The 22,399-nt window shown below is 40.4% G+C and overlaps 2 protein-coding genes across 3 annotated transcripts; one reads left to right on the forward strand and one right to left on the reverse strand.

Moving 5' to 3' along the window:
- Window positions 1–936: 936 nt before the first annotated feature.
- On the reverse strand, window positions 937–8,295 carry sybu (syntabulin (syntaxin-interacting)). Of its 2 annotated transcripts, XM_061289254.1 has the most exons (8): window positions 8,102–8,295; window positions 5,598–5,645; window positions 5,315–5,501; window positions 4,752–4,952; window positions 4,005–4,098; window positions 3,755–3,889; window positions 2,963–3,118; window positions 937–2,642 (listed from the first exon to the last, which is right to left on the reverse strand). In XM_061289254.1, exons 2-8 carry the CDS (start codon window positions 5,619–5,621, stop codon window positions 1,484–1,486), a joined length of 1,956 nt encoding a protein of 651 aa, XP_061145238.1. In that variant the 5' UTR covers window positions 5,622–5,645; window positions 8,102–8,295; the 3' UTR covers window positions 937–1,483. The 2 variants fall into 2 exon arrangements, with proteins under 2 accessions (XP_061145238.1, XP_061145239.1); XM_061289255.1 differs by lacking the exon at window positions 8,102–8,295 and having other exon boundaries at window positions 5,598–6,612.
- Window positions 8,296–10,248: 1,953 nt separating this feature from the next.
- On the forward strand, window positions 10,249–16,203 carry gdf6a (growth differentiation factor 6a). Its single transcript, XM_061289826.1, has 2 exons — window positions 10,249–10,802; window positions 13,996–16,203. Exons 1-2 carry the CDS (start codon window positions 10,442–10,444, stop codon window positions 14,940–14,942), a joined length of 1,308 nt encoding a protein of 435 aa, XP_061145810.1. The 5' UTR covers window positions 10,249–10,441; the 3' UTR covers window positions 14,943–16,203.
- Window positions 16,204–22,399: the final 6,196 nt, after the last annotated feature.

The raw sequence follows: 22,399 nt of genomic DNA on the forward strand, positions 1-22,399 counted from the left end.
TCTGGATAGCTCCCTTTTATATATTAATGTGAACGTCGTAAATAATTTAGGATTTTTGCCAACTTTTATGGGCCTCTTACATAAGAGTGACGCACAGTGGCGATTTGAGACACTAGTTTAATTAATTGTTTCATAACCATGCTCATCACTCCAAAACACCCCAGTGGGCATCTGATGTCAATTAAATATCAATATGACACGAGTCAAAATCAACAGAGTGTTTGACATTATATTGATCTTATATCAAGCAGTTTTTTAATACAAAATTTGTCAAATTGACAACAGATCCCCACTGGGACTTATCCCAAATCATCTTTCCCCACAAAAAATGAATGGAAATGGCATTCATCCAAAGCCCATAGAAATAATGTTATATTGTTTACATTGGTTTGTGTTCAACGCCCATTGTGTAAAAGTAGGCATTGAGTCTGTAATGGCTCTAGCTTACATGAATTAAAAAAATATATACATTTCTCAACAAAGAGGACTATGAAATATGTTTTGAAAATACTGCACTTGTGAATTTGCTAGTGCCGCATGACAGCAGACTGGGAAATGAAATTAGCATAAGCCGAATCGCTAAAGTGCTTGTGGGACTACCAAATGGGCACTATGCACACTAATGCCCATTTTGACTGAACTTTACAGGTTTGGGTCAAATGCGTCAAAAATCTGAAGCACTTCATTTTTAGTTTGACAATAAACATCTTTAAGCATCTGATATGAAAAATTGTTCACTAGGCTGCTTGTTTCAAATGCTCACTATGACCACACCGCATTAATATTTCTTTTTTAATTTTGCTCACAAGAAAAAAGATAAATATGGCTCATTTCAAAATTCTAGCTGGAGTCACTCAAGTCTCATGGTACCACATTAATTTGTGGAGCTAGAAAAAAAGGGTCAGGAGTCTAGGTACTGTATTAATCATGCTTTAATAATATACACGGACATCTGATGCAAACCACGGGTACAGGTATTGCACATAGGCACAAACAGTCATTTGCTGTGAAACATCAACTTTCAGTTAATACAAAAGGGTCAACTTACAGGAATAAATCTCTGCTTATTTGGGGGAAAGAGGAAAAAATAGATTTTACATTAAAGCTTTGGCTGAAGGATTAAAGTTCATTTTTGGACAACTCAACATTACAAAACTGATACAAACATTCCATCTTTTGTTTCCCAAAAACTGAACAAGTGCTTTGATTTTCAGCAAGGATGACCTGGGACAGCATCTATAAAACAATAAGAAAAAACATCTGCCCAGATGATCATCTTATTGAGAAACTATAAATAAACTCTACACTCATTAATAGATATTCCCTTCCATGTCATAATTTTGCTTAGACTCATAGTAAATATAGTGATGTACTCAACAGCGGAAAGGTGTTCAGGAAAAGCAAATAATATAGGAATATATTCTCAAAAATGCTTAAGTGCTTCTAATTCAAAGTGAGCCGTGTGCCTGCAAGTCGGAAGCCATTATACGTCTGGCTTGTGAGCGATGTGTCGAAGGGAGTGCAATCCCATGATGCAACAGCCTCTGATGAGAGCCACAATGTTGACTGGAGTGCTTTTATCCACACCGTGTCGCGAGTATAGCCAAGCCACTGTGGGGAGCACAGGCGCCGCGACGGCAACCAGATCTACCAGGAAACTGTTGCTCCAGTATTGCTTGGTGATCACGCCTGATCCCGGTGAAGGATGTTGTTTCTCTGTGCTCACCTCAAAATCCAGCTCATCCATGAACCGCGGGTTCTCCACCAGTTCTGAGTCGCCCATGCCTGAGTCAGTTGTGATGATTTTGCTGTCAAGTGGAGTAGGGGTCAGCATGTTGGGTGGGGGACAGCTCAAGTCAGGGGAATGTGCAGAAGTGGCCGTAGGGGTGTCCAGGTTTGGGAGAACCAGAACAGTGCTGGAGATGGACAAAGTCTGTCTTCTACTCCCTTCAAGTCGGAGAAGCTGGTATAGGAGAGCCTGAAGGTCATGTGACATCGGCATCATGTCAGTCTGGAGATTCTTATCTTCGGTCTTCTTAACAGAGCATGAAACGCAGCTGTTGATAGTAGCTGGTATGGCCGGTGGAGATGGATTGGATATTTCCGATAATATGGACATTCCAAAGCCTGATTCGATCACAGGTTTCGGCTTGTTGATGGGGTCCAGACGAAAATCTACTGGAGTGGACATGAAGACCTGCTCCAACATATCACCTCTGTTGGCCATCTCGTCATTTATTAGCAGCCCACTGTCAGCCATGGCCTCCACCCCTTGATCTCCTAGCTCCATTCCAATTTCTTCATCCCCAACTATCTTTTTCCCAACTATATCAGGGCTCTGAAAGAGGAATTCCTGTGTGTTGTCTTCTTGAAGGTTGGCACCACTCTGAGCAAGTTCCATGCTTTGCAAGAGGGCCTCCAGCTTCCTGTTTTGGATGTTGATGTCGATGAAGTACTTCTGTATTCCCTTATCTTTTTCCATCAGGCTGCTCTTCATGGTCTCCACAACCTGGCGCAGCTGTTTGATTTCCTTACGGGCTTCTTTGAGGGACAATTGGGCCTCAACCCGGTGACACTCTTCCTCAATCCAGTCTTCTCTCATTCTGCTGAGTTGGCCTTTGAGATCCACAATTTCTGCCTCCCTAAAAAATAACAAAAACATTCACTGTCATTTGAAGATAATGAGGAAGGCATTGCATGACTTTCCTGTCGACTGCCAACTATCTTGCACTAGCCCAACTGAGCACTATGAAATATTCATTCCAAAGCTGAATCCAGAAGAAAGTTTCATGCAAGACCAAACTCGAGCATTGTCATGACATTTGTGGGGGGCTTATGTAATTTAGTCAGTCAGTCGAGTGGCGCTTCAGGAGGTGGCTATTACATCACATCTACAATCTCACATCTATGACGCCCAACACACACATAATTAAAATCACCACTAAACTGGATGCTACCTCACCTGTCATGAACCCTGCTGTCAGATTCCAGTAGCTTTGTTTTCAGGTGTCTGATGGCCACTTCTTTTTGCTGCAGAGGCGTGAGGTATTGCTCAGGGTTGGGGGGTCTGATTCCATGGTTATCGCCACATGAATGGTAGCGGCTGAAGTTTACTCGCCTGTTGGGGAGAGAAATGAACTTAAAACAAAAATTAACAAAACACTCCAACCATTTATTATAAAACACTGAAATCACTGCATGCAATAGGCAATTTGTCTGAAAGGGTTTTGCCGGGACAGATGTTTACTGGAGCCAGAGAATTACTGTCTGATGCTGGATTACTGGCATGCAGACAAGAAACAGAATTCTAGTTTACCTAAATACATGATAGGGTTAGAATCCTAAAAAATCCTCTCGACACCAATTGTATGCATGGCATGATTCTCCAATAATGTTTTTTTCTTTCCTGTAGAGGATGAGCAGGAGGATTTGGGGGCAAACTAGTCTCTTTCAACTGTACAATTTCCTGATACCCTGAGACTTGGATGAAAGTGTTTTACCTCTCATCCACAAAGAATACAATTGAAATAAACAAAGAAATGTAGTGAAACAAAAGCGGCATGTTTTTTTATTGCTTGGGAAAGTGAAGGCGTGGGATAACTTCAGAATCAATGCCCTAGTCACCTCATGGATTGTAAATCTAGTATCCCCCCCATACTCTTTGCCCTAAATAAAATGAGTTAGTGTCAGCTTTCATATGACTGTAAACAAGATAAAGTGTTGAAAAATCATAGCTTGACATAAAAATATGAACCTGGATGTAGGGCTGGAGTTACAGCTGCTACTATTGGTTGACGATGCCGCTCTTGGTGGAGCCTGGTAAGGAGCGTATAGGTCTGCATCACGGTTGGGGGACTGGCTCCCTGCTGGTTTGAAGACTGGGAGCAAACTGATGTGGGCAATGTGAAGTAATTATAATAAAGTAAATTAATGTAATGCAAAAAACAAACACATCTAATGAATTAAAAACTTGGGAGTGCAAAAGAACATGAAAATCAGGATACCTGCGAGAGAGAGTCTTCTTTCCAGATTTGGTGAGGCTCTCTCTTCTTTTTAGGCTCCCTGTACTGCTGGAGGAGCTAAAGTCTGCCTCACTTCCTGCATGAGGAAGAATTGTATGTTACCAATTGCTGACTCAAATAATGCTTGCTTTGGTTGTCAAGTCATCAATGTGCATCGAGAAAACAAGCTCAGCGGTTCTGTCACAGCCGGTTGAAGGATTGACAAAATGATCATCAATATTGATTGAAGCTAAAGGCAAAGAATCTGACATTTAATTGAAAATAAAATGTCATCCAAACCTGAGAGACAGCTCTTGTTATCAAACAAAACCATAGTGCTGTGTCCAGTGATGACTGTGTCAAACTAATTGGGCAAAAACATTTTCTCCACCACTTTCGGAGTCAGCTTGAAGTCTGTTCACATTCACCAAGTCAAGTAACCTCCCACTAATCACCCTAATTGCCTAAGCCCCAGAACATTTTCCATCGACCTATCAATTTATTCCCCCCTGGAGTCATGTGTCACAAACTGTATTTACAGATTTAAGATGGAAGAAGAGGGATAGGATAACTTCCCTCAAAGTTAAACACACATGAGTAATGATTTTCTCCTTTAGTTGGCACAGTTTTTGTAAGATGCTGATACATTTGTAATTTCATGGAGATAGTTTGAGACTGGAAAGGTTTTCTTTTCAAACAATAAATAAGCAGAAACAAAGCAAGATAATCAAATTTTGCTTCTTTCTTTACCTCTGGTTTTCATGGCCGACCTCAGCGCCTTCTTGTGCTTTGGTGTACTCCGTGGTTCACGACTGCCCTCAGCTATGACTCGTACCCTCTTCACTTTGGCCTTACGTTCGGGTAGTGTTGGCGAGCTGTGGGCACTCTCCTCTGAGCCTGACGGAGTTTTGGAGGGGGACACAGACTGACTAGTGGGGCAGCCGGTGTCATCTATATTGTAGATAGGCACACAGATAGTAATAACCAAAACTAGACACACGAGAGCTTGACCTTAAGCACACACACACCTTTAAAACTGCTGGGTTAAAAATTGGACTGACCCAGGAAAGTGGGTTAGAGAAGTTGTTTTGCAAAAAATAAATCGGGGTTGTTCTGTATGAAAAAAAATGGTTGTTTTGTTGGGCTGGTCCAATTTTCAACTCAATTTGGGTTGTTTTTGACCCAGTTTTACATATCTATGAATATCACTGTATCTATATTTATATATTTATATCTACGTTGATATCTATGTATCACTCGGTCAAGTAGACAGACAGACAGACAAGACAGACATTTGGCACAGAAATTCTTACCTGAGTAAAAACTGTTGGTGCTGATTGTTCTTTTGGAGTGATCTGAGCTGATGTCACACTCTTTGCCCTCCTCCTCTGAGAAAGGAGAGTCAGAAAGAGGAGAGCCATTGCCCTTTGGCTGGAAGGGCTGGAGGACCAAACGTGGGATGCGACTCCGAGGGCTTCCTTTCTGTGGAGACTTCTTTTCCTGCTTGTATGAAGTACACATCCATTGAGTGCCATTTGTACTGTAGTACACTAAACATACCAAATGATGTCTAACAGCAAATTCATAACGACTAACCTCATACTCCTGGAATGGTCCCATTGTGTTTCATGTAGTAGATTCTCACTGATCACACATGCAAAAAAAGAATTGAGTTTTGAACAGAATTTTGAATTGAAGTGACAAACAGTAAACAAAACAGTAAAGAAAAAGGCCCCCTTTGGGTTGCATCATTGCTATAATAACACACATTGATAAACGCAAGCGCACGCACACATTACACAGACCAGTACAGATGTCACAAGAAGTACATTCTAATATTTCCAACTTATGAAACAAACTGAGTATTGACACTAAAATTCTAAAAGGGCATCCTTATTGCATTTCACACTATCTCAAAGCTCTTTTCTAATGATCGGATTGAACCAGGATAGACTTAAATCCAAATTCTAATTGTATTGAATTAAATGCCGACAAAACCCTTACAGCTTTAAAGATGACACAATGACCATGTGTGCTCAGTTCCCATTCAGATGGCGAAAATGCGATTGTGAATGATCATTTTTCAATTTGTAAAGTGATCATTCCAGGGTGAGTAGCCTCCAATTCTCTGTAAACAGAATATGTGATATCAAAAATGAATGGATGGACGAATGACATTTTTCTTTAGCTTTCCCCGCTCAGAATGACAAACCTTAGGCACAGATCCCAGATGGACAAGAGTCGAGTTACACCATCGAATGGTTGACAGTCTTTAGTCAATCTATAATGCATGGTTTGGGGTTGTGGGGGGCAGTCGAAGAACCCGTAGAAAAGCAACGCAAGTATGAGGGTAACGTGCACACTCCACGAATGATTTCAATTTAATTTTATGATTATGTAAGGCCAAATTTCCCCACAAAAATCACACCACTGTCCACTTAACCCATAAGCAAAAACAGAAAATGTTCACATTAAGGTGGAATTTTGGCTTTAAAATAAAACAAAGACCGAAGTAGAAATCAACTCTCTATGGATTAACTCCCCCCCCCACACAGCTAAACAAAGAACAAACATTTTGTATTAATGCTTTGAAGCTAAATAATGCAGAATGTCTTCTCATGCTTGAATAAAATCTATTGTGTCATCACTTCTGGTTTGTTCGCTGCACTGCTTCTCAGCAGCTTTCTTTAATGGGTCAGTTGCATAAGTGCAGATGTGATGCATCTTTCATTGCTCCTATGATGTAATTGACCCCCAGATTTTTGTCCTGCTTGGCTCTTTTGTAAAATGTCGGGTCTATATATTCATTATTTTTTATTTGCACCAATACGTATTTATTGAGATTATAATATGCATTCATGTATCAACCATTTAGTGGCCAAAAGTAAATCAGATGATTTTGTATGTGGATGATGACAGCTTCTTAATTCAAACCACAAAGGATGGTGGAAATAGAGCTGAGTGCCATGGGATTGAAACTCCATTTTTCATTATCAGACTTCAAAATAGAACAGAGATCTAGGTGACCTCCATTATGTATTTTAGATTCAATATCCTCTCCAACCCAAGTGCCATTGGACATGATCAGATGCACAACAGAATCAAGCAGAGAAAAGCATTTATCCCGGTGCCCTAGCAACAGTCTTGGCAACAAAGGGAATGCTGAGGAAGGGAGCATTTCTGTCCTCATTTACACAGCTTGTCAATCTCTTCAGCTCATCTTTACACTATTTCTTTCATTAGTAATGTTGAAATGTTAAGTGTGGGTGCTACCAATTGACAAAACAGAGGCGTTCACATTCTGCATGCCTTTCATTCTGTGTAAACAAACTGATTTGTATGTGCACGTTTTAAACAGTCTAGTTTTAAAATCTTTTAATCCCCTCCAGTCCAACTGCTTTCTAATGATGATCCACACAGGGACTCATGTCAAGCTGTTTATCTCTTTATTCCCTCAATTCAGTCAGACCCCTGTGTTGAATCGTTCATATTTGGACATTACGGATGATAATCGACGAGTACAATGTGAATTTACGTAAAGCCTGTTATGCTTGCATTAGATTTTCTGCAAGTATGGTACAAAGCAATAAATAGAACTCTAATCTCTCTCTCTCTCTCTCTCTCTCTCTCTCTCTCTCTCTCTCTCTCTCTCTCTCTCTCTCTCTCTCTCTCTCTCTCTCTCTCTCTCTCTCTCTCTCTCTCTCTCTCTCTCTCTCTCTCTCTCTCTCTCTCTCTCTCTCTCTCTCTCTCTCTGACCGTTGCAATAATTCAGAACTGATTACTAACAACAGTAAAAGGAACTTCAAATTATATTTTCAAAATTTCTGTCTTCTTTTGTAACTCGTCATTCAATTTGTTTCCTTTGTATTGATGCCCTACCTACAACAATTAAATGTGTTTTCCCTTTGGAATCAACACATACACAACAGAATTTATTTCAGACCGGTCTCCAAATAGTACCATTATTTGCATCGTCATAATAAACAACATATCCCCCCCCCCACCCCCCACACACACACCTGTTCTTATGTGCGCAGTTTATTTGTTCAAAAACATCCCTACAATATTCTTGATACAAATGTCTCCATCAATATGCTCACCTGATGTTTTGCAGCGGTCCCACGAAGACGGTTACGTCGCACAAATACACGTCCAGTTGCTGGTACCAGGTTGTGTTCTACAGTACGGATGGACCCGGAGAGTACATACACCATTGGACCTCTGACTGTGCGCGCACATGATGACGAGCATCCTCTGGGTGTTACATAACGCATTAACTCTTGAGTCGCCCTGTGAGCTGTGCAGGGACAAAGATGAGCAAATATGGAACGGCAGATGTAATCCATCCCATGGTATCATCATCGAGATCGAGAATAAATCAAATAAAGATAGCATAAATGTTACAAGTTAAGAACACGAAAATATTTTGATGCAATTCAAGATCGCTCTCCATGGTACTGAACGACGGGTTGTGGGGTGCTCGTGTTTTATGGCTTTTATTATGTTCGATCTCTATTCATACGCTAAAGTAAACATCTAAAACTGCCATTCTCATCCTATGCGTTCTATCGAACCTATTGCGCGTGGGTGCTCATCATTTGAAAGCAAGCTAAAGTGGACCGCCATTAGAGTCTTAATGGTCGCTGGGTGGAACTGAGTGAAATGTCAGGACGTGACCAAACAAACAACGTTTTGACGTCACTGATGACCTCTGCTGGAAGTAACGAGTAATGACTTTTTCCTCATCTGAGGTCGCTAAAGCCCTAAAAAAATGACTCACAAATTTTGTTCGTTTCTGCTCACGTAATTGTATTGTGGTTTACATGAATGATATCCAAATACTATTATAATATTATGCCTTCCCTCGCCTTGAGTATTCATCAGATGCGTGTGTCTCAGGAAATTATCCAATTTGATTTAATTGGTTTACAAATAATCTATTTACAACAGATAATATACAACATATCTTGCATATCTGTATGGAATAGAGAAGCCTTAAGTCGCATAGTGTAGACGACGTGATAGAACAACAAAATGCTCCTCCACTAGATGGCAGAAGGTACAAAATAGTACGCATATATTCCTTTGCCGTGAGATTTTTGTTTGGTGGCCTGCTACAAGTAATAATAATAATAATAATAATAATAATAATAATAATAATAATAATAATAATAATAATAATAATAATAATAATAATAATAATAATAATAATAATATGTAAACACCATGAAACAAAACTGAAATTCTGAACTCTTGCATGGTATCCAATCCATCTTGTGATTAGAAACATAAATGTTTTCAGTACAAAACAAAAAAAGAAGAATTGACCTTGCTGTTCCCAATATGGGACTACGAGTGCGTGACATAATAGGTATGTCTACTTACACAAAGGCACAAAGGCACAAAGGCATAAATTCATCTATTTTCAGTAGTTTGTTTCAAAAAGTAAAACTATGCAACTATAGTATTTCAAACACGTGAACAAAGACATCTTTCTTTTTCTAAGACCGTTTGCTGTTTCTTTCTTGAGACGTTTAATTGATCAAAGTTTACCAACGTTTGCAGTTGATTTCAATGGTGAACAATAAGACACTAGAGGTCGCTGAAGCCATTCTAAACGCATGTTTGTCATTGACCAGCTGTACTGCACGGGACTCCGATGTTCTGCAAGTTTGGCAAGGATCGGTGCACTCAATTCTGTTAATTAATGGGATGCTAAATCCCCCTTCATAATTTGCAGGTGTCCAGTGACCAACAAAAAAAGAAAAGTACATGCAAATATATTTTGCCATGGTTGCATAATCGATAATGGTTATTTTGACACAGGTTTATGATCACTAGTAAGTACTTTTCAACAATCTAGACGTAAAATCTTATCTAATCTGATCGGATATGTCCTTGGAGGCTTTAGTCCCAACGACTTTAAGATAAAGACCATTATAGTCCCCATCCCATATACATTTTGGACTCAAGACTATTTTATGCTTTCATTAACGTGAAGAATGATGCTGATCCCACACGAGTCGTAAATCATCATTTATGAATGTGGTTTTATTTTAATGGCATTGGAATATTTGTAGGCACGCATATTTTTGCATGTTTCAGACTCTATCAGGGAAACAATAAATAAATGAGTTGCGAAACCACAACAAAAACTTTCCCACATGGATTCCCGGGTCGCTAGTATGGCCTTTGGCTCGGTGTTTGCAAGTGGATGTCATGAAATTGGGAAGCACCGGGCGACCGTGGGGGCGTGTTTCAATCGGCCTAACAGGCTCTGCTCTTGTGTGGAGTCCAGAGCGCAAAACGCACTTCTCGAGGGCGCAAAGCAATCTTACACCCTGACGCGCAGACCATCTCCGGCTCAGGCGGACCCCTCCATCCAAGGGAAGGAAAATACGAATCTTTCCACATTCGACGTCTCCCCTCACCCTCCAGCCATGTTTGCATTTCGAGTTGTTACGCTTTATGTGAGCCTGCTCCTTGTTTTCCTTTGGAATATACCATGTTTCCAGTCAGCTGCTATCATCTCTCCCTCTAGCCCGAAGAGGAACAGGGGAGCCAGGCTCCCTCATCAGGGCGGACAAAGGTCAACCAAACTCCTAAAAGACATCTTCGCCTCTTCTCATCATATGATGGGCCAGCATAAAGAAGATCTTAAGGACGATGTCGTGCCCCACGAGTACATGCTCTCTATTTACAGGACGTATTCCGCAGCGGAGAAACTCGGACTAAACGCGAGCTTTTTCCGCTCCTCTAAATCTGCCAACACCATAACAAGTTTCGTGGACAGAGGAACAGGTTGGTTTGGGGCCGCGGCCAGCTCTGTCACATTCATCTTGCAAAGTTTCCTTTTTGGTTGAACTACCTGGCATAAAAAAATAGAAGAAACTCTGCGAATTAGAAAATGGAGAAAACCATGCAATTGCGGTTGGATTCATTTGCGGATACATAATTTTCTCACATGGACAAAACTTTTCCCTCTTAGTCTTTCGCGCAACACTTAACCCCTGGGTAACACGACAGTAAAACACTAATTGAGACGCTCTCTAAACGAAGGTTGTAAATCAGTGTCAGTGCAGGCTTAAAAAAAAAAAGAAAAACTCCACAAGACCTTCAAATATCCATGGAAATTAATTGACTGCAGACAGTCTATGGAGAGAACTACATAGGTGCGAGGAGCAGGTGTTTGAGGGATTAATAGTGTGGTGGCAAGTGTTTGGTGATTGTCATTTCAATATTGCAATTGAAATACAGGTACCCTCCACCACTTGCACACACCACGGCCTATTTATTAATCGTGGTCAGTCCACATTATTTGTAATGAATCGGCTACAAGACAGGCAGTCAAGAATAAAAATTATTACAGCTCTCCGGTCAACATTTGACTCGCTTTTCTATAGTTAGAAATAAAAAGTAAATTCCAGCTTCATCGTGAGACGCAAAACGAAGTCAAAACGAGATTTTAACCTTGTGCTTTTTGCCGTGTGAACGGATGCGATGGGACTGGGAGGGGAGGGGGGTGGGGGGGTCTTATGTCGCCCTCTTCGCCGGTGATTGTGATGTGGCGTGTCAGTGGCTCTGACCCCGAGTCGAGACCCTCTGAGAGCCGCATGGCATCGAACGGCTGATTGGGGTATTTGAGCTCAGTCATCTAATTGAGTGTTCATGTCATAACATACCAAACACTGTCTTCTTCCGTATTGACTCAAAGGCCACGAGGATGCATAACCAAATGAACGACTTCGCCGGGGGAAAGGTAAAACAACAAAAATAATAACCATTTCCCCTGCTGTGAAGTGATTTGTATTATTTTATTGTTGTAGCAAATTCCCTCACCAATTACAATTCATTATGGAAAATAGACTGCCTCACGTTCAGCTTTGTTTTTTAAGGGTCCTCACAAAATCCCTTAAGTGTTGCATTTTATTAGGGAACCTGCAACATTTAACTCAACTGGGAATAAAACTCAAGGCAAAGTTGAGGCCTGCTTATATGCACAAGCATGCGCTGCGCCTTTCCTCACCAGCCCATTTTAATTTGCAGATTATAAATAAGATTTTTATTGGACTCAATATTATTTTAAAAATAAAAAGACCTAGACATGCATATTTTAAGGCTATACTTTTGAATGTAATTTCGAGATTACAAACGTTTCAAAATTCTAAAACCACTGTGGTGTCATTATATCTCATTTTATTAATTGCCATTGAAATATTGAAAAATATCATTTGCATTTGTTGATATACGAGAAAAATTGCGTAGAAAGCAATCTAACGGAATCTCGATATTAAGAAAACGTGGTACATTCTTGTCTGTCAACACGAATATGTCAGTAATTTCAACAGGCTGTTCACCCAGTCGGTTCAAGGGCCATTTTAAGGGGGATGTTGTCGTTGGCAAGATGAGATGAAATATAAGAGGGGAAGTGCTTTAATGAGAAAGATGGGAATTCAGGCTGTTAATTATTTGGTGAACTTATATTCGATTTTGTTTAAGGTCTTGTTAAAAAAAGGTAGAAAAGAAACGTAATGCAGACCAGACGCGCAAGTCACAGAAACAAGCACAAGGTTTCAATCTGCTTTTTACGGTTTTCCTCGGCAGGGTTCACGGAGGGAAACTGACAAGTAGAATCAAATATCTATTTAGAATAGCTTGAACAAATCACAAGTGTGTACGCACGCAGCCTAGTCACTTTAATTTTTCCAAGAAGTTTGATATTATGCTGCATGGTCAACCCAAGCAAGCGTTCATTCTAACGTTTTTTCTTTCTCAACCAGAATATTTAAACAAAGTAATAAACAATACGCATGTTTCACGATTTCACCGGCTAAAATAGGCCTATGTATTAAAAAAAAACACACACACAAAAACAAGTGTCGCTCTCGTTTTTAAACTTATATTAAAATCGTGTGTCTTCCGAGTCTGCCATGTCGACGATATAGGTCAAATATTTGCTTTAGGCTTTGCAAAATTTTGTTTTTTCTTAACAACAGCGTCACATTGATGGAATATGTGCCCCCCCCGCAGTGCTCTATAATGCATTGTGTATTGTTGCCTTTGAGCAGCACAAACTTACCCCAACTTTTTTGTTGTTGTAAAAATCGACAATACTCTTTAAAATATATACGTAAATAATGAATAAATGCAAATGGTTAAATTAATTTCGATATCGCACAAGAACCAATGAAGCCGCGACTATAAGCATAATTTGAGAGCGATGGCAATTTAAACGAAACACATCGTTAATGATGTCGGCTAATGTTTGAGACATGCGTCCTGAAAGTAAACAAATGACAACAATTAAGCAAAAATAGATGTTTTTGCAAACGGCCTGGAAGACTGCGTGCTTTGGAAATCTAGGTTCATTTTGAACCCATGCGCGGTTTGCTGGAGTATGAATTAAAAGGTGTCAAAGACCGAAAGTTTGGAGCTTGCAGGTATGCAATAAATAATGAGATCGATAAAGGAATAAATAAACATACAAATAAATATAGATACATCAACAACATTTAGTGATCAACTTTCCCCAAACGCAGACGCAAATGTATTTCATTGATCATTTAAGAGGCGCACAATTGATCAAGAAATGACTTAAAAATACTGAATTATGTGTATGGTGCGCTTTTTCATGAAATTGCACGTCTCGATGTTATTTATGTCAATACACGGTCCATTTCATTCAACTTGTGCCTCCGTAAGGGACCAAACCTTTGTGCAGAACGGTAAAATACATAACTATTCAAGTATAGTAAAACACTTATTATTATAATATTTTTGCATTAACACAACATTTCAATGTATAAGAAGAGGATGTTTTTTGAAGCACAAAATGAGTACAAATAATGAATGTGTTTTTCTATCAGGTTGGTTTAGTGTAGGTTTTGGAGGGGGGTGGAGCTAAGGCTTCCGTGAGTCCCCTCCCTCCCCCATCTGAACACTGTACACCCTAAGTGAATCTGACTGCAATTATTTTCTTCTTTTATCCTTGCAGACGATCTTTTGCACCCTCCTCTGCGAAGACAAAAGTATCTGTTTGATGTCTCAACCCTTTCAGACAAAGAGGAGCTGGTTGGGGCAGAGTTAAGGATATTTAGGAGAGCGTTGGGAGACTTACAGACGACAGGCCTCTACCACATCCAACTTTATCCCTGCAACTCTGATATGCTGCTGGACTCCAGACTGCTGGACCCTTTGGACGCTACCAAGTCCAGATGGGAGGTTCTGGACGTTAAGGACATGTTTAAATCTCTTAAACATCATCATCATCATGAACATAAAGGGAACCATCTCTGCTTTCAGCTCAGAGTCACTCTCAGTAATTCTGACAATGAGTTGGACCTCAGGGTGCTGGGTCTGGACAGGAGCGGGCGGTCCCAGCAGGAGAAAGCCATCCTGGTGGTCTACACCCGCTCTAAGAAAAGGGAGAACTTCTTCAACGAGATGAAGGAGAAGATTAAGTCACGGAGGTCTATCAAGGAGATAGAGGTGGTGAGAACTTCAGCGGAGGAGGAGGTGGAGGGGAAAGGTGCGTCCCTCAGCGGGGTCAAAGGGGAGGGGCCCCGGAGGCGGAGGAGGACAGCGCTGAGCAACCGCCATGGCAAAAGACACGGGAAGAAATCCAAATCCAGGTGCAGCAAAAAGGCGTTGCATGTGAATTTCAAAGAGCTGGGCTGGGACGACTGGATCATCGCGCCCTTGGACTACGAGGCGTACCACTGCGAAGGAGTGTGTGACTTCCCGCTCAGATCTCACCTGGAACCTACCAACCATGCCATCATACAGACTCTGATGAACTCCATGGACCCCAACAGCACCCCTCCAAGCTGCTGTGTCCCCACCAAACTGAGCCCAATCAGCATCCTGTACATAGACTCGGGCAACAATGTGGTGTACAAGCAGTATGAGGACATGGTGGTGGAACAGTGTGGGTGCAGGTAGCGGCCAATCAACTTAAAATGATTTTTTTTTTAAAGAAAAACATAAAAATCCATGACGATAAGGTTGTATGGGTGGAAGAGTCCTTACAGGATACCTCAACTCGTGACATCCACATGGGACGCTTGATGTGATACTTGCTTATTTATTCTAATTCACTGCTCACAAAAATGCACACTCTCTGCCTTAAAGTGTTATTTCCCAACCATGCAAAAGTTCCTAGTCATCAAACAGGCCCTTGTTTCCCAGAGATGTGTTCATTGTGTGACAAAATCCCATTGGATGCCACCGTGCACCTGTTCGTGCTGTGGCTGTAGAGCACAGAGGCTTTTTGGCTGCCAGCGTTTGGACTTGCAAGCTCTTGTCGTGCAATCCTGTCCGTAGGGCCGACTCTTTTGGGTCTGCATCCAGCTCATAATTGCCTCTGTCCGGCTGGAGCCATTGAAGGCTGTACAAGTGCATGTTTTGAAGGAAAAAAAAAAAGAAGAAATGAAAGGAGATAGAATGTCTCACACACACACACGCACACAGGCACACACAGAGTCAAAGAAGAGGAGCTAATGCCTTCAAGAGATTTTTGCCTGACTGCAGACCGGGCTGGAGGCGCTATGAGGGTTAGCGTGTGCTTTTGTGGACAGAAAAGGACAAAACGGACTTGCTGGCCCTCTGTTTTTGTAAAAAGATATTGTCTAAAGCACACACATGAGGTGAACCTTTTTTTTTTTGCTCAAAAATCTGCATCGTTATGAAATGCACTTCCGCAGTTTACTGCGCCAAGAAGATATTTGAACGTTTGGTGAGGAAAATGTAAAATGAGAGACTCGCAAATGAAGCGATTTTAAAATGCACATTAGCTTTGAATGCACTGCTGTTCATTATTTTTGAGCTGTAAATATTTTGTATAGTCGATAACTTTACAAAGTGCTCAGAATGAAAAAATGAGAGAACTGCATTTCTTTGTACATATACAAAATGCACTCAAATCGGTATAATTTCTATTCTATAATTATTTTATTATTTGTGATGTACAGAGTTTCATGATAATCATATATTTCTTACATTGATAAGAGTAATTTAAGGTGTATTCAATATTTTTTTTTGCAGAGGGTGGAAAATACCATTACTGTCTACCTCATCATTGCGTATTGGACTCGAGTTTTGAGGTGCATTCAGTGTAAAGAGCTTATACAGTATATAACAGATAATCTATATTCATATTTTAATGGATCCACTCCCTTACTGTATAAATAAAATTCAAAACCAAGTCCACAAGCCTTGTATTTGGATTAATTCCACCCTCATTTTGTTTTGTGTATTAAAACCAATAAAACATTGTTGGACATCTGTCCTACAGTGAAATAGGAAAAGTCAATTATTTGTCTCATTTTCATCTCATTTCAGTATTTTAAATTTGTGTGGATCAAAATGTTTATTCCTTCCAGAAGTCATGAGTATAAAAATACGATATGACTTTATAAACTGTTGTAGTCTTTAACAATGTCCAATGTCAGCAATGTGTCAATAGAGCCCAGTATGAAATGTTATGAAAAATTAACACACCAAATCATGCTTGAGTATCGATTATTAAATGTATAGTTGGATATACTTAGCAGGTCTTTGTTGATGCTTATAGTTCACAAGGTCATGTAAAAACGTATTGGCACTATGAGCGTTGTTTATTGTGGTCTGTGACAAATAAATTCTTGAATAACCTGACAGGATTACTAAAGACAAAAAATAAGTAATTGGATTCCAAATATTTTTAACCTTGTGGGTGTTAGTCCCTCTCCAAGTTTTTAAAACACAAAATATAGTGGCAGTTAAAAGTTGAATTCCATGTATGATAAGTCACGTAATTTGTGAGTCTAAGTGATGCTATCACGTCCATGCATACTTAAGATAAAAACCAAAAAATAGGATCAATTGTGCCCTTTACCATTATTATCATCCTTCAGTTTAGACTGAATGTAATTATAAGGAAAATAAAACCACAAAGTTCCAATTTTTTAGACGATTTAGATACGTACTAGTTAGAACTGACTAATCCTTATTAGAAGTATTGCTAAGTATCCAAGCTAGTTTATTTATGATCATTTGGAAACAGTCAATCTTCCAAAACAGTAATTGCCATAAATGCCTTCACACCGCTTTACACGAAAGCCATTTTGCAAACATTGCCATAGACATATGGTGACCGTCCAAGGGGGTTGTGGTGGTGATCCACAGCCTGACTGTCACTGATATAGCACTGAATGTTCAAAAGCCCATTTATTTCCCAATGAATTAGCTTGCCTGGGTCAAGTTTACTTAACACTTTAATGTTTTCCAATCTGTGGATGAAAAAGTTGGAGCGAAAGGGATTGCTCCCATATAGGCTATCGACCTTGGCCTGGAACCAATTAGGAAATTGCTTTGAAATGTTATATGTTGTCCAGACTCTTGTACAGTATCATGTCACTCCTCACATGCTTGTGAGGGGGAAACAGAGGATGCTAAGTGCACTCTTTAGCAGGCGCGGCAAATGACTGACACAACAACCATCCTCTTGAGTATAACCAAATGGCCTTCCAAGCTATATATCTGGAACACCACAGCCATGGTGCTACTTGAGCCTCGCTATCTTCTCCCGCAAGCATTCTGGGAGATAGTTGGCACCATCATTGTTAGAAATGAGAAGAAGTAACAAAGACAGATTAAGCGACAGAGCGCTAAATTACTGGCGCAACCTTTTCTTTTTGATTTATATTTATTTGACAAGTTTTCTGGTGTGGGGTGGAGGGGGGGGGGGGGCATTGGCCGAGAGGTGAGACCGAATGTGAAGGGAACAGTTAAATGGTGATGAAAGGGAAAGGAATGCTTTGTTTACCCGCTCAATCCCCCTCTCCTTAAGTTAAATGTTCCAATAAAACTTCTTCATGACAACCGCCGTATTGTCCCTCCAAAGTCGAGAGAGCAAAAAGAGAGTTGTGTTTATTTGAAACTTGGTTTGGGTGTATTAGTCCAAGCAAACCAAAATTGGCAACAAGACGGGTTCTTTTCAAAAGAAATGTGGAGAATGTATAACACAAATAGTCTTGACACCCCACATCTGTGTGTGAAGGCTCCTCTTTAGGGCAGTGGTAGGATCCAAAACGAAAAAAAAAAAAAAGATCGGCATTGTGATGGTTTGAGTGGGAAGCCCGGGAGCCTCTCCAAGATACAAAAATCATCTTGGCTCATTGAGAATGTGAATGCTCCTCATTCTTGACCTTCCCTTTATCAGCCATTTACTCATCAGGATGGACATACAATACATCTTGCTGATAACCTACATACCTGAGACATCTAAAGCAAGTGGAACTATGTTAGCGGGGAATCAAGAAGCATCATTACATCTATTGTTGGGATTTTAATTCAATGAAATACGTCTTACTAGCAGAAACATATAAAAGAGCTTGACACTTGGCCAAGGCCTGACTTTCATATTGATAAAATCCAGCACAAGCACATTTTCAGTAATGATGTTTCTCATTAGAAGGGTTCTTGGCTAGAGAAAGATTCAGTGTTCTCTTGTGCCTTGTAGTTCTTGTTGTTAGTCAGATGATACCATGGCTCTATTTACAATAAATTTGACACTCTTTTTATTGACACAAGGTTCAGAATGTTGTTTCAAATAATTACACACATGACTAAAGGCATGTACGTACAATTATGTGTGTGTGTGTGTGTGTGCCTATGTAAGTATTATGAGTGGACAGAAGGGCTGCAGTGCACACAGATGGACAGATGAGGGATTTCAGCATAGCAGCAGATGCCTGAAGTGAACATTTCTCCTCCCTTTCATTGAACCATCGGCTCCAACACAAAGGCAGGGGTGGCCCTAAACATTAAATACACTTGCTTGTGTCTAAATGGCAAAGGTCATATTGACCCCCTCACCCACCTCACTTCCATTTATTCTGAATATCTAGAGTTGCTACATTGGCATCTTCTGAAAACATTTGAACACGGATCGTGCCACACGAAAATCAAAACTGGATGCAACAGGAAGACAAGCAGACGCCTCCAATTCATGATAACCTGATAATAGCATTAAAAGTCAAGGTCATATTAAGATATACATTTACTTGCAAGATACTCTCCACCAGTTATTTGGAAGCTGAGCTATTTAATCACACGTTACAAGATGTGCTTAGCTTACCTGTCCAGAGAAGCATGCTTTTTTTGGTGCTGTTTATTTTCTAAAAGAATGTTGAGGGTGCCCTTTCACCTCGCCTCATCAATTTACTACCCCTGGTCTACGTTACAGATGGTAGCCGTGTCCTCGCCATCCCTGATTAACAAGTACACCTACAGATTATCCATCAAATCTCTGTTTAGCTTGCTGTCCATCTTTTTTTGTTGTTATTGGATGTTTCTGTGAGGTTGTGTGAGGTTCTGAATGAGTCTGAGCCAAAGGTAAATTTACTCTGTCAAGTGTGACAATACTGATGTTTGGGAGCAAGGAAAGGACGTGACCTCAGTGCCAATTCACCTCCACAACTTGAGTGGCAGTGGACAGTGAGGGAGGGTCATTTACCAACAATGGTATTTTCAGATCCGGACACTCAGCCCGTAGGAGGGCTAATAAAGCCTTCACTGTGTTATATTGACTCAAAATGTGAGTGAATCAGGCAAAGATATATTAGAATGGCACACAATATGCCTTCAAGAAACCTCTTCAATATCACAATCGGTTCTCTTCAATTCTTTCTTTTGAAATCATGTATGAAAATTCATAGTCATGATTAAAAAATGGCATTTAGTCCATAAATCTATGTCTGATTTACAAAGGTGGTAGTAAAACAACTTTCTGTTGTTGTTGTAAACTAAGACAGGTATGCATACATGTCAGGGGCAAAGAGGCAGCAAGACAAAGATCTGAGCTTGAAAGGCAAATGACTGTGGGGTGGAAGGTGGATGGTGGAGGGGTGCACAAGGACTTGATGGACAACTCCACAACTCAGCAGAGGCAGAGCTTTCACTTAAAAATGGTGCCTGGCCTATCTCAAAAGGTCAGAGCCCAGAACACTAACACACTACATTAATCATGAGAGATTGTGGCTTACCTGTCTAGTGTTTCAGTTGTGGTGTACAGTTAACCTGAATTTTGTCTAATTAGGAGGTGTGAAGGATTAAGGGTCTGAGCAATGAAAATAATTTGATATTAATGATGCAATTTCTGATTGAATGCAGAAGTTGCTACAAAAATGCAAACTACAAAGAGCAATGTTTTGTTAGCATCTGAATATACATATTGGCATCCACGAATCATGACTATGTGTTGTGAAGGGTGGGATAGTATGTTATGGAAAGGTTTTATTGTGCAAACTGTGTTAAATTGCAAAGCTCTCAAAAGTGCTTCCTACTTAGGTGGCTGGGGAGAGCAAAGTTTGGGCTTCCATGATGAAGCTGCTGCCTGGCCGACCCGACCCCGGAGAAGCGGGAGATAATGGATGGATGGATGGATGGATGGATGGATGGATGGATGGATGGATGGATGGATGGATGGATGGATGGATGGATGGATGGAAACTGGATGGCAGGCTTCAGTAGAAGTAGCCCATGGACAAGACTTTGGACATCACTGCCGAAAACAAATTTGGCCAGAACGTCATCAAGGTTATATGCTTTCAGTTGCATATTTGGTGTTGGGTGGTTACAGGTGATAAAAATCCAGAAAGTGTTGAAAAGTGAGTGTATGCTGAAAATATGCTGCAGAGTATACACAGTATGAACCAATGCAGTAATCAAAAATTCAAACCAAAGTAAAGAGACATTTTAAAAGCACAAAGGCTATGCAAGAAATAATGCAATACTGCATTAATTTATGAAGCATTTCAATTCTCACTCCTTCACGCTTCATGCGCATGTTGCATTTATCGTTGGCTGAACTTTGCGTAACCATAATGAATTAATAAAAATGTAGTTGAATATTATATGAAATAAAGAGAGCATGCCAGGCACATGTGCATATAAAATACAAAACTGCATTGAATGTTCTGCCAAAGTGAGGTAAAGGCTTCACGCTCTCACAACCCCCTTCTTGGTAATTGCCCCATTATACGTTGGTGGCAGATGAAGCCATTACACATGTTTTATGATGGGGCCATTTTCATTTTGTCTTCCCAATGAAGGACAGATTTATGGCACAAGGCAGTCCTCCATTCAGGGAGGAGTGCATTTCCTAATACACAAACACTTGAGCTGTGTTTACATGCTCGATCAGACACACACACACACACGCACACACAGACGCACACACACACACGACTAAGGCGCACATACTACATACATACATACATACACACAGGGGAGCATTTCCACACCGTTGACTTTATTATAAATCTTAAGTTAAGATTTTTAACAATATTGGTGAAAGTATCAACACTTCAAGGATGAATAGAATTGATAACTGAAATGATTCTTGGTGGAATTGTGAGTATTTGTCAGGTACAAGTCTTACAAACAAGGTAAGCTGAGGAACACTTGTTATTAATGATTTACTCAAGTCACACAAAGAAAGCAGGAGAGAAACTTGCTGGCCCTTGTGTTTGTGCTTTCATGTTACACAAACCAGCCACTGTGACACTTCCAACACCTTGCTCATAACATCTCGATCTGTCCAACGCTGATTGATTTTCTCAATGCGTCAATCATGACAACATACAATACATTCACTCTACATTCACCCGCACATGCAAGCTTTTTGACTAGCTGAAATATTATCACAGACTTTCTCAACAGCTGCTATTCTTGTGTCTCTCGCATCTTGTAGCTTGGCATAAAAAGAACAAAAAACTGAGCTCGCACACAATTTTTCTGTTTGCTGTAGTCTGACCTCTTTGTGAACTGCGGTAAAGTGAAAGGCACTTTCAGCTGGGGGAGAATCGGATGGCAGTAACCATATGCCTTTCTACTGATACAAAGGTGGGAAAAGGGGGGAGGCCAGGGTATGTGAGCATTGGGTAGGGTGGAGGGTGGGGGTATTGCATGCTAGGTTGAAAAGGAAAGTGCCATGCTGAATCTTTTTGTGTTAGTAAGTGGTGGCGGTTAAGGGTCGGGGGTTTGGGGCAGAAAAAAAGGGGAGTTTTGCTGGATGTTGTGCTCAACATTCAGCTGACTGACTGTTGAGATGGAAGCCCCTTATGGATGAGTGCAATCCGTAAACAGCATTCCTTTTTCTCTGTCTGACCCTCTCTGTCTCCGATTTCAGTCTTTACTTGATTAATATCTGTCTATAGAGAAGAAAGCACCTCATCGGGTCTGTGGATGAAGCTTAAGGTGCTCTTCTGATCACAAATACATTCACTCTTTCAGAAGATGACTACTTTGTCAGTATTTTGTACTGTAAAGAAACAAGAGACACAAAAAGTATTATCAATATTTTGTATGGTTACACCTGCTTGAGTGTGTGCTTGCTGTATTTAGTTCTGTAGCTG

This window comes from Syngnathus typhle, linkage group LG10, assembly GCF_033458585.1.
Source record: "Syngnathus typhle isolate RoL2023-S1 ecotype Sweden linkage group LG10, RoL_Styp_1.0, whole genome shotgun sequence".
NCBI lineage: Eukaryota > Metazoa > Chordata > Actinopteri > Syngnathiformes > Syngnathidae > Syngnathus > Syngnathus typhle.